Raw genomic sequence first — 13131 nt, forward strand, 5'->3', positions numbered from 1 at the left:
GTTGGCAATTTTGTGGGGGTGCGGGGGGTGCGCGTTGCAATAGCCTAGGGCGCAACATAGTCTGGCACCGACACCGGTGTAGCAGGCAGAATAGTTATTATTTATTTATTATTTAAAGCACGACGATTGCATCACAAGCGGCACATTCATAACTCACATGCTCCGTGCACGCTGCGTCATGGCGGCTGTGATTTAATTTCAGAAAGGAGCAGGCGCCTGGGAAACTTTGCCTGCTTGTCAGGAAGAGCAAATCCCCACCCGAGAGTGACGAAGCACAAAGGAGGCAGTGTGCGCGTGTGACAAATGCCGCTATTATTGGGCTGTTGTATATCCAGAAACATTTTAACCAGAACAGACCCATTGAAAACAATGGACCTAAGTCAGCCCTGCCAAGTCATTGCAGTTAAGTCTGTTCTAACGTTGGAAGCAACCCATTGTTAACCCATTGTTTTCCCTGTGTTTGAAGCAGCGCACATGATCTATCAGTGTCAGTCAACAAATAATACATATACAGTATAATGCAGCTTATGGCAATAACAGAGCAAACAACGCGCTCTCATTTTCCGCATGCGCGGTGCGATGCGAGGCTTCTCCCCCCCCACACCTCGCGCGCTTGCGGCGCAAGGCACGCTGGGTAGCGTTGCCCGGTTACCGTTGCTATGGAGGGCCTAGCGCCCCCTCGCCGCTCTCTCGCCCCGACAAAGCTTTGATTTGCGAAGATGGTGAAGCAAACGATCCAGATCTATGCCCGGGTCAAGCCCCTCGGCAGGAGGCAGCCGCCGGGGGTAGGTGGCGCGGGGACGAACCAGCTGCGTCCGAGGGACGGAACGAACGAATAAATAAATAAATATATACAGGACGTCACGGGGGGGGGGAGTGGCTGCTGCTGCGTGTGAGGGGCGCCCTTTGGTAGGGAAGGGATGGAGGGGACCCTGCTGTGGAGACGAGCTGGAAGAGGAAGGCAAGGAGGGCGGCCCGCTGAGCAAGTTGTGGCTTGGTGTGGCTGATGCCGGAGAAGCGAATGCGCCGCCTTAGGCAGTCGCAGGAGCATCGAGAGCGAATCCAGACGATCTTTCTGTTCACGTGATTAGTAGAATCACCATAAAGTTATGGTCTGTTGAATCACTCATCAAAGAACTCATTTCCAGCTGGGTTCCCCCCCCCCCTTTCTTTTTCTGTATCCTACACAAGTAGAAGTTGTAAACAGGGGTGCCAACTTCAATAAAATAATTTTTTTGGGGGGGCAGGTGAGCCCCGCCCCACATAATTGACCAAATGATATGGTGCATGCAAACTGAACAGCAACGCCCATCATCTTTTTTTGGGGGGGGGGGCTGGCCCAATCAAACAATTTGTTGAGGGTTGGCCCCTTGGCCTCTAGGATTTGGCTCCTGTGGTTGTAAGTTTTCATGGGAATTTAACCCATATTCGTCATAGCAGCTTGTTTTGGCCCTAAACGGAATATAAATTGATGTGTAACAATATATACTATCACCATTAGAATGGGTTGTTGGATACCTGGGAGTTGGGATTTTGATTGTGACACTCTGAATGCTTTGGCAAAGTTATAATGATGATAATGATGATGATAGAATCCTAGAACTGTAAAATTGGAAGGGATCCCGAGGGTCATCTCGTCCAACCCCCTACAATTCTGGAATCTCAACCAGATCATACATCACAGATGGCTTGTCAACCTTAGCTTAAAAACCTTCCACGTAGGAGAGTCCACCACCTTCAGACAAAGTCCATTCCACTGTTGGACATCTCTTAATGATCATTCCCCCATATATCAATTGTAAATACAGTGGTACCTCGGGATGCAAATGGGATCTGTTCTGGAGCCCTGTTCGCATCCTGAATAGAACGTAAGACGCGTCAGCGCGTCAGCCTTGTTTTGCCACTTCTGCACATGCGTGTGATGTCATTTTGAACGTCTGCGCATGTGCGAGTGGCGAAACCCGGAAATAACGCGCTCCGTTACTTCCGGGTTGCCGCGGAGCGCAACCTGAAAGCACTCAACCTGAAGCACATTCAACCCGAGGTATGACTGTACAGAACAGTAAATAAATAAATGACATTACGTTCTGTAGAATCAATTAAATTATGTATTTGCGTATCTTTAACTGTTGAATGGCAGATAACTCTGCAACTGAAACTCTTTCCTCGATTCCCCCTGCCAACTATGATTAATAGGAAATGGTTTACCTGCTATTATGCAAGTTTTTTTAAAATGCAAAGAACTTGCCAGAAAAAATAACAACCTATGGTATCTATCTGCACCATGAAGCCCCTGCCCTAATTGGCTCACTATGGCAATCATAGTCCCTGGTAATTACCTGCAAGACTTGTTTGGAAGTTGGAGGAGGGCTTAACAGGTCTTTTTTCAGCTGGAGCTCACCAGAGCTGTTTCAGCACCTCTCGGGTGGGCACCACTGCCATTCTAAGAGAACAAGGGAGGTGTTCATGATGAGTTCCGACAACTCTTTTTCTAGAAAAATAGCACTGGAACTTACATTTGATATGACACACACAGTTCTGTATTTAATAGGTGGTGAAGATCTGGCTTATTATCCTGCCATATTCCTCTATACATTGCATGTGTAAGATTTCAATGTTTTCCATACAAATACATTTTCCTTATTTGTGTATAATTTGGTAACTGATGTGAATATAAACCCTTCTTGATATTACTGGTTTCATTATTGGTATTACTATTAGATATATTCTCTTTTTTAAAAAGCCTATTGGAAGTTGTCCATAGAGTCTACAGTTTTAGGTCTAAGGGTAATTTATGCTGTATTCTGAAAAAAATAAATAAATTGGAATTTCACCAATACAAATAACATATTAAAAGACTCCATATTTATTTTGTAGATATATTCAGTTGAAGAAGATGAGGCATCAGCATTCAGTTTGGAGATTATTGTGCCACGTGATTTGGCAGATGGATTTGTCAATAACAAACGAGAAAGCTACAAATTTAAGTAAGTTAATTTGTCCCCTTGGTACATAGTTAATTTTAGGAATGTTGTGTGTTTGAACATTGTGAATGGCACAATGGCAAAACACAAAAATGCCATCTGATAATGTTCCATCATGTTGTTTTATAGTTTGTAATCCTTTCCCCCGCCCACTGAACCCTGTGCTAAAAGGCAGGGAGGGGCGGGTGTTCACAGAGAATGTTATAGGGTGGCGCTTTCATAGGTTATCCTTGCTTGTTGTTTTGTAGTAGTGCTATTATACCATGTGATCATAAGGCAACTCTGTTGTGTACTGTAGGGAGAGAAAAGAGTTAGAAGTGATACCTTTACTGCCTGATTGCATGCATCTTCATTTGGAAATAATGGGATTACACCCAAATAAATGTGCATGGAATTAAAAGGACTGCTGTTCTAGGGTAGTGGTGAGGAACCTCCATCCCATGGGCCTGATAAGGCCCACCAAACCTAAATCCCATTGAATTCAGTTGAAATTATTTCTGGGTAAATGAGTTTGAGATTGCAATGTAAAGTACCATTTCTGTATGTTTCAATTTCCTTGCTTGGGAATGAATGACGGTTATTGATATTGTTGAAGGATGCTATAATTATGCTGAAAGCAGTCTAAAACAGCCTAGAACTATGAAGAATGAATTTGCTAACTATTTTGAAATTAAGTATTAAGGCTTAGTGATGAAGTAGTAGCTTTTGTTTTGTTTTAGATTTCAAAGCCATTACATAACATTAACTTCTCTCTGCTTTATACTGAAGTGAATGGACATGAGAACCAGAAACCTGAAGGCTTCCAAAACATTTGTAGTAGAAAAAAATGGAGTAGTTCAGAATAGTTTCTATTAAAGAAGTAGGTGGAACACATATTTGACAGAAATGTTCCACAGAGCAGGGTTCTCCTATTCTTATGCAGAGGCTGCTGCTGTCACGTTTTTTAAAAAAAAACCTGCTGTAAATATGATGCTACATTAAGATGCTAAAAGATTTGTATTAAGTGTTGCAAATTGGGCACAATTCTTTTGAAGGATTGGATCTTCGACTAAAATAACTTCCTTAATGACTTCCCTTTCTTCTTCTGTAGAAGAAAACTGAAAATAATTTGTACTGTTTATATGATCTGTTTGATTCTTGGGTTAATTATACAAGTCCAGTGTGAGGCCATTTGGAAGCACTGATCCCCTTGACAGTAGTAAAATACAGTTTGCTTTTTTCTAAGCAGTATAATTTTATCAGAGGATTTTATTGTAGAGTGTTTGTCAAAGCAGCAGTGTTTACAGTCTTTTGTGGATACAATAGCACAACAGCATAGTGTAGTAAAGACTACAGGGAAAACATTGTACTGGGTTATGTAAGTTCAGTGATGTAAACATTGACTTAGTTACAAACATATTTTTTAAAATAAAAAAAGAAGTAGTGTTTAAGATTTGCATGACCAATTGTTCATAATTTGCAGATTTCAGAAAGTTTTTGATCAGGAATCAAAACAGGATGAAATTTTTGAAGCCATTGCCAAGCCGGTTGCAGAGTGGTAAGTTTGATTATTTAAAAAAAATCTGTGTAATTTCTTTAATTAATTAAATCAGCATCTAATAATCACCTAGAGGTTATGCCTTCTGTGAATGGTTTTTAGCTGTTCCCAAAAGTAATTTGAAAACAATAGGCCAATGTGGTTCATCAAGGGGCGTCAGTGCAAAGTAATGCACTTATTTATTTGGAGAGGCATCCAAAATGGTACATTGTCACCTATACCTGGAAGTGAAACACTCCATTTTATTATCACAGAATTCTGTCACCTTGTTTGCTTTCTGTGTGGACTAGGTCTAATTATGTGGCCTTAGTCAAGTGACTTATATCTGAATTTTACTCCTCTTTAACCTCGTGTTTGCTGGCATATGATATTATGCCAGGTTACACTGGAGTCCACATTTCCAAGGTAGCTGTTAAAAGCTAACTTCTTTCACTGCTTGGCTGCTATTTCTAAGCTAGCCTTTCTTACTTAAATTCATAATGGGCAAAATAATCAACATAAAAGTTGGTTACTTTTTATAAGAATTGGAATAATTGCTTTAACAATTACTAATAGGCTCATAAGTAGTTAGATCTTATATCCATCAAGGACAGCCTAGGGAGCTAAAAGTTGTAAATGGGCATTTTGATGAAAGTGTCCAGCTGCACAATCCTTCAGTCCTTCTCTTAACTTGAGCAAGTGGGTTACTGTCACCATTATTAGAAGCTACATTTTAATTTGTGTGAGAGGAAACAAAGAGGCTGCTCCCATACTAAGTAGGTGTAGGAGAACTTGCACCAGGCAGGCTGCCTCCTGCCTCCCAGTCCATCACTTCCTGCAATGACTATGGAGCTATGTTTCATCATGGTTTATCCATGTTTTGAAGGTGGCTTGTTTAGCAAATGCCTGTTGCTTGTTGTAAGCTATGAGTCCTGGTTGCATATAACGCTAAGCGAAGATCCTTTGAAATGGAATGTAAACTTGGTTGAATTACCGACCACATGGGAGAAGGAGAGGTGGCAGAGCACCAGCTCTGTGTGCCTTGTCTTTACGGTGTTAAACCATAGTTTAGCATTGTATGCAAATGAGCCCTATGAATGGGTAAAGTCTCATGTAATAATTAAAAGCTGAACCCGCCTTAATTTTTAACTGACACTCCTTCACATGTTTTTGTTTAGTTTTTTTTTTTTTTAAATCTGTGTTCTTATTTTGGAATTGAAGGATTATTTATCATCTGTTTCCCCCCCCCAAATATGGCTTCAAATACTTTTTGGAGAAATAACAAATATGTGAATTAAAACTGTCAGTCAACAGACAGAAAAATATTTTCTTGCAATGTTTGTGTTCTTTTTAAACTATGTTGTAATTTAGCCCATTGTTAAACTGTTTGTTTCCATAGTTGAGTAACACTTGTTCTGTTTTGGTTTATAAAAGTGCAGGATGTTATCACTTGCTGGTAATTGCAGTTTTATTGCAACATAGCTCATTATTTGAACTGGGCTTTCTAAACACAGTTAAAAAAACATTCTGTTATGCACAATGTTATTTTTGAAGTATGTATTTACAGATGTGTTCATATTCTATGGTGTTCTTCACTGCGTGGTGTTGCTGTTCATTCTATAATTGAGTATGCCAAAATTTCCTTACAGGTTGTTACAATTAGATTAATTGTTGCTATTTTGCTATTGTGTGGTTCTTCATAATGAACGTTGGTTTTATTATCTTTAAAAAACATATGCAGACAAGGTTGGTATGCCAGCTTGTCAGATCCATTTTCTAGAGGCTCAGACCAACATGTTTATGAAGATAAAAGTATACCAGTAAGTCAGGGAACAGCTTTGCTGATGTGTTTCTAGGAAAGTAACACAACAGAAATATCAATGAAGTTCTTCAGTAGCATTCCAAGGCTGTTTGTCATATGATCACAGGGAGGCTAAATTCAGTATTACAACAGATAAATCCAGAACAATGTCAAAATATGATAAAAGGAGAGAACATGCATGGTGCTAATTAGAGGTTTTCAGTGTCTTGTTGGCAGGATGAAGAGTTGAATCATTTTTTCCCTATTTTTGTCTTTCTTTGAACTTCCCCCCTTGTTTGCAGTATTCTATTTGTTTAACTGTTTCAGACTGCACTTCCATTCATGGTTACTTGACAACAAGCCCCATTGTGAGGTTGGATTTTTAATCTTCTGATTTGCTTAGATTACATCAGAGCTTTCCAGACTTTTCATGTTGGTGATACACTTCTTAGACATGCATCTTTTCATGACATAATGATTCAGTTTTACTAGCAAACCAGAGGTTAAACTAACCCCCTTTCAGCCCTGGGAGGAGCGTAGGGAGCGTTTGTGTGACACACCTACACATTGCAGCCGACACACTAATGTGTCACGACACATAGTTTGGAAAGCTCTGGATTACATGGACTTCTTTAGGTTCATTTGAAATGCTATTTTACTTAAGGCAGCCTGTCCCAACTAGTTGTCCTCCTGATATTTTAGGCTACAACTCCTTTCAGCTTGGGTCTGATGGAAGTTATAGCTCAAAACGTCTGAAAGGCACCAGGTTGGGTAATGTTAAGACACTGTATTGTTTTTCTTGTTTCAGTGATGTGACTGATACATTTCTTGGTTCTCTAGTCTTTTGCTAGAGTAGACATTTTAAACACTGTGGGTTAAACCACAGAGCCTGATCAGAAGGTTGGCGGTTCGAATCCCCATGACGGGGTGAGCTCCTGTTGCTCGGTCCCTGCTCCTGCCAACCTAGCAGTTCGAAAGCATGTCAAAGTGCAAGTAGATAAATAGGTACCGCTCCGGCGGGAAGGTAAACGGCGTTTCCGTGTGCTGCTCTGGTTTGCCAGAAGCGGCTTAGTCATGCTGGCCACATGACCCGGAAGCTGTACGCCGGCTCCCTCAGCCAATAAAGCGAGATGAGTGCCACAACCCCAGAGTCGGTCATGACTGGACCTAATGGTCAGGGGTCCCTTTACCTTTACCTTAAGCAGTTTCTGTATTCTCTGACATCCCTGTATTCCCCAGATAGTAGTCAGAGGGTCAGAACTGTATTTACTCATATTAACTGAACTTCTCATGACTTGCCAGGATCCTGAAAATTTATTTACAACTTTAAAACATTTTTTTTTCTTTTATAAGTGAAACTGTAGACAATTTTGTTGCCTTGAGTAACGTTTAATAGCTCTGTTAGGGGCCAGATTAAATTGCCTCAGGAAGTGAACGTGTCTGATAACCTACCCATTGTCCACCATTGTTCTAAGCATTTCCCCTAACATATAATATTGCTTTCTGACCAGGTTCATAGGTAACATTATTGCTCCAACAAACAATGGTTTAATGGAGCAGGAACAAGCTACCAGTTTGAGCATTTCCTTTTTCCTTTCTCTTCTCCTCCTGCACTCTTTACTTGAGATAGACTACCTGGTTTGGTGAATCAGTTTCCCATGACATCCAAAGTAGGAGTGCAACTTAAAAGTCCTTGTGTGCAAATCAGAACAAAAATGATGGTTTCCAGTGTTGGTTTCTAGCACTTTGAACTCGTTATGAATATAGAACAACTGATCTCGTGACGCTTAAGTCGTGCAATGATGGAATAAATTTAACCATTTAATGGTTCTTTAACTTATTTGACTTACTTTAAATATGTAAAAAAAAATCCCCTAGAGAGCTCCAGCATTCCATCAAGGGATACCACTTACAAGAACAAGATGCACAACAGCAGAAGCCATGTGCGCTAACTAGCTAGTAAGTTACTGGACCTTGGAGACTGCTCAGACGAGACTATACTGTGAGATTCAAATGGCAAAATTGTCTGTCTCATATGGTCAGATGCCCATATGGTGATTAGGACTGGTGACCATAGAATTACCAGGAAGTTGGAGGGTCATGGAATATAACCAGCACACCCAGTTGTGGGGATGAGGACCCAGTCTTGAATTTATTACACAGGTATTGTTGGCTAGTCAGCCTGTTCTCTCAGCTATGTTAGAGCTATTACAGTGGTGCCTCGCAAGATGAAATTAATTCGTTCTGCGAGTTTTTTCGTCTTGCGAATTTTTCGTCTTGCGAAGCACGGTTTCGGAAAAGTTTTGGAAAAGCTTCAAAAATCACCAAAGTCTTCAAAAACCTCAAAAAAGGCTACCACACCGCGTGCTATGAGTTGCTCCTCGAAGTCAAGTCGCAACTGTATTAACGGTTTTAAGAAAAAGGAAACAAACTTGCAAGACGTTTTTGTCTTGCGAAGCAAGCCCATAGGGAAAATCGTCTTGCGAAGCAACTCAAAAAACCAAAAACCCTTTCGTCTTGCGAGTTTTTCGTCTTGCGAGGCATTCGTCTTGCGAGGTACCACTGTATATTTTATATTATATTATATTATATTATAGCTATTATGTTAAATGGATGTTGTATTAAAATGGAAAGAACTCAAAGTTAAGAAAGGCTCTTTTATGACTGAATGCAGCAGAAGTTCACAGTTTCCTAAATACAGTTAGGAGACTGGGAGTGTGCTGTGGGCTTGTGTGTGCACCATCCTCTTCTCTGCATGTGAATTCTACCCTCCCTTCCATGGCTTTCTTTAATGCCAATCAGGTTTTACATGTGCATTAGCACTAACTAGGACAATGAGGGATGAAAACCCACTTATTGGTTTTATGATAGCAGCCCTGGTTTACCATGCCTAATGCTAATTCACACATAAAACAAACTATGAAGGAGAGGGTGGCTTTTATTTTGCATGTAGTGTAGGAGAGTATGTGTCACTCTTCGTTGCCTTCTCCCACAAAGAACAGCTATTGCCCATTATTCTTTGTTCATTGTCCCAGCCATTCAGCTGTGGTGTAGCATATCACATTTTCCGTCCTCTTGAACTTGTTTTGTGGCTCGATTGAATGCAGCTGTAGCATGTTGATTCTGGACATGTAGGTGATTTTTGCTGGTACAGTAGGTTGCTGGGCGATTTAACTGGCAGACAGAATAGTTTCCAACACAGTGGCTACATGAATAAAAGGTTTTTAAAACTTACTTATGCTACCCAAATACTGAAAAGAAAGATATTGTCAGTTTTCCAGTTATAGATCATTTATTGCTTCTGGTATTTTTGACTATAAATTCTTTGGAACAAGAGTTGTCATTTAGTTTTATATTTACACAGCATCTGGAACAGCACGTTCCTAACCTGGCTAAGTGCACTCTGTCTCGTATATTCTGACCAGAATATTTATTACTGGAGTTTGCAGAGTTTTGTGTTATTGTAGCTTACTTTAAAGAATGCATAACCACAGTAACTTGTTGTAACACAAGTTTGTCTTCTTTTGAAATTGCAACTTAAACTGCAAGTGCCAAACATCTTTTTTGTGTATGTAGATCTAAGTGATATATTGCTTAACTTGAGTCCTGGGATCAGTACCTTAAAAGCATTACACAAGTTTGCCTAGAATCCTGGAGAACAACTAATTTTATGGGAGAACCACTTTGAGGAGAGGGTGGAGATTGGTGGGCAAGTCAGCAAGTCCTGGTGCCACAGCCTCCAGTTGCTTCTGCACTTTTCTTGCCAACTGGCATTTGACCACAGAATTGGCCCTGATTTTTTGGCTAGAAGCTTTTTCTTTCCTTGTTTGTTCTCCAAAATGTTGAGGATTTCAGACTAAAACTCTTATCTAAATATTCTAATTTTAAGATGTCATTTTCATTGGACTCTGAATACAGCAGCATGAAATCTGAAATATTAAACATTAACAAATAATAGTTCACTATAAAATGCCTGTAGTCAGAGGAAATAAAGCTTCTGATAACAGTACTGCACACAGAGGAAATACTCTGAGATGAATCGTAGCGCTCTGATATTTGTGCTGACAGATTCTGCAATGCCACTGTTACATTTCCCAGTTATTGCCATTGACACTTCCCTCTCTTGCTTGTCTAACAGCTCCATGATTCAATGGCTGGCTAAACAGAAAGGGGAGCAGGGGGTGTCTTCAAACTGGTTGCTTTGCTATTCACTAGTGAAAAGAACCCCACCTCTTTCAGGGTGCGGGTGTGTGCAGTCATATTCTGAAGGACTTCATTTCACATCAACAACCACAGCTCAGCCAAATAGCTCAGGCCCAACAGACAGTGGCAGAGCTTCATGCTCTGGCACCGGGGGCGGAGAACAGGCGGGGCGGGGCTGGCACGCATCCTGGGGGCGGGGCGCATGTTCTGGGGTGGGGCACACCACCTGCGGGGGTGCCCAGCACTGGCGGGGGGCAGCCGCGATGGAACCCCACCGGGATCATGCTCCCCCCCGCCCCCCTCTTCCTCCGCCAGTGCCAACAGAGACTCCATTTCCTCAGGGTCTTGTGAAAGAACAATGTTAAACAACAATTGATGACCTCCTTCTACCAGTCCACAACAGAAAGTGTCCGCTCATATTGTATCACAGTGTGGTACGTTGGCTTGACAGCCACGGACAGAAAGTCTTTACAGAGGGTGGTGAACACAGCACATGATATCATGGGCTGTCCCCTGAGCCCGCTAGATGACATCGCAAGGGATCGTTGCCTTAGGAGAGCGAGAAAAATTCTCAGGGACGATTCACACCCCGGCCAGCACCTCTTTAATCTTCTACCCTCGGGCAGGAGATATAGAAGTATAATCAGTCGTACCAACAGGCTACAATACAGTTTCTATCCGTGGGCTGTTAGGCTGCTGAACGGAAAATAATATAGTGCAACTGAGTTTCGGGGTTGGTGTGTTGTGCGACAAGCACACAGAGTGCAATGGGATTGAGTGCTTGAGGGGGGGAGGGAGGCTCGGTTAATTTCATTGTACACAGTCTCTATTTCTATGAAATATCAGAGAAAGAAGAACTGGAATAGGTACTTAGGACTGGTAAATAAGTATAAAATCCACCCTCTTTGGAACTAGCAGGATGGTCTATAGTTAGTTCTAGCCAATGGCTTAGCAGTTGAGAACCAAAGATATACTGGAAGACATTACCATCTTTTTGCTATCCCTTAGTAAGCAGTGGTGAAGCCATACAATAGACAAACATGCATCACATCCTTCTTCTTATTCGTGTAGGTGGCTTGACATCGAGGTCGGTAGAGTCTATTTGCAGCATGGTGGGGGAAGAAAATAATGCCCTTTTTGAATACCACTTTGACATGATTATAGGGTTTTTATTTAGCATGTTTTGGGTTTGTTTTCTTTCCTCCTTTTTAAATCTCACTGAAAAATGAAGTGTCAGAACTATAAAGATTAAAGTGGTGTTTTTTTTAAAAAAGACACTCAACTATGGAGCCACAGATCTGAAATTGTATCAAGGATTACTATGTTTTCCCTCAAACTGCTATTATAAGGCATAGTATCTTTTAAGATTTATTTTGACACAAAATCCAGATTGCCCAAGCATTCAAATTAATGTAAACTGCTTAAATTATAAACACTGCACATCTTTTTCAGGCCAATTTCTGTCAGCTTTTGTGGAAAAAATGTATGCAGTATGTATTTGCACTGAAAAAAATCCATGCTGCTAAGTGTATATATAAAGAATTGCACATATCCATGAAATGAATAGCATTGCCAAACAGGGTTTATACTACAGATTTGGCAGGGAGACAAAAGATGTAATAATGAGATATTTTGTTTATTTTAATGAAAATAACTTTTATCTCCAAATGAGGAAGGATATTTAAATGTATCTCCTTGAAAACATCTGTCTCAAAACTTTAAAATGACGGTAAACTTTATGTTTCTCATAAGCATTACTACTTGAAGGTTGAATTAGTCAGTACTATGCCATATTTCACTCTGGTTCTAAAGGGTGTCTATGATGGATAGAATGGAAGTACAAAGATGCCAGAAAAATAGTTTAGAGAAGGGGTGTGACTGAAATATTAATAGTTGACAACTTTCATCAGCATGTATTTTACATACTTTGATCTCCAGTTTATTTTTAGCCAAAAATAAAAAAGCTCCCTGAATAAAAGCTTGAAACACTTCAAGACTTGATTAGTTCTTGAGTGAAAAATAAAGTTTGTATGTACAGTTGTACCTTGGTTCTCGAACGCCTTGGTACTTGCACGTTTGGCTCCTGAATGCTGCAAACCCAGAAGTTAGTGTTCTGGTTTGTGAAAATTTTTCAGAAGCCGAACGTCCGGTGAGGCTTCCACTTGACTGCAGGAAGCTCCTGCAGCCAATTGGAAGCTGTGCCTTGGTTTGCGAACCATTTCGGGAGTCAAATGAACTCCCGGAACTCATTAAGTTCGAGAACCAAGGTTCCACAGTATCTACCTTTGTGCTTTTCCTCTGTTTCATCTCGTTCCATAGTTATTGAAGGACCACCTCATTTAATGGCTAATGCAGGACTGTATATAATGTAGGAGCAGTTAAGATTCTTTTGGTCCAAAGGCCCTATTTACCCATTCAAGGCCTCTCTTATAAAGTGGCAATTTTTACCATTTACAGTGGTACCTCGGGTTAAGTACTTAATTCGTTCCAGAGGTCCGTACTTAACCTGAAACTGTTCTTAACCTGAAGCAGCACTTTAGCCATTGGGGCCTCCTCGTGCTGCCGTGCTGCTGGAGCCCGATTTCTGTTCTCATCCTGAAGCAAAGTTCTTAACCTGAAGCACTATT

General features: G+C 40.8%; 1 protein-coding gene across 1 annotated transcript in view; it reads left to right on the forward strand.

The window, feature by feature from the left end:
* The first annotated feature begins 630 nt into the window (after positions 1 to 630).
* KIF6 (kinesin family member 6) overlaps positions 631 to 13131 on the forward strand; it is a 151446-nt gene continuing 138945 nt past the window's right edge. The window contains exons 1-3 of the mRNA XM_028724406.2: positions 631 to 785; positions 2878 to 2987; positions 4447 to 4521. Of these exons, the coding sequence (XP_028580239.2) occupies positions 720 to 785; positions 2878 to 2987; positions 4447 to 4521 (251 nt within the window). The 5' untranslated portion in view covers positions 631 to 719. The remainder of the gene's footprint in view (positions 786 to 2877; positions 2988 to 4446; positions 4522 to 13131) is intronic.

This window comes from Podarcis muralis, chromosome 3 (genome assembly GCF_964188315.1).
Source record: "Podarcis muralis chromosome 3, rPodMur119.hap1.1, whole genome shotgun sequence".
Classification (NCBI taxonomy): domain Eukaryota; kingdom Metazoa; phylum Chordata; class Lepidosauria; order Squamata; family Lacertidae; genus Podarcis; species Podarcis muralis.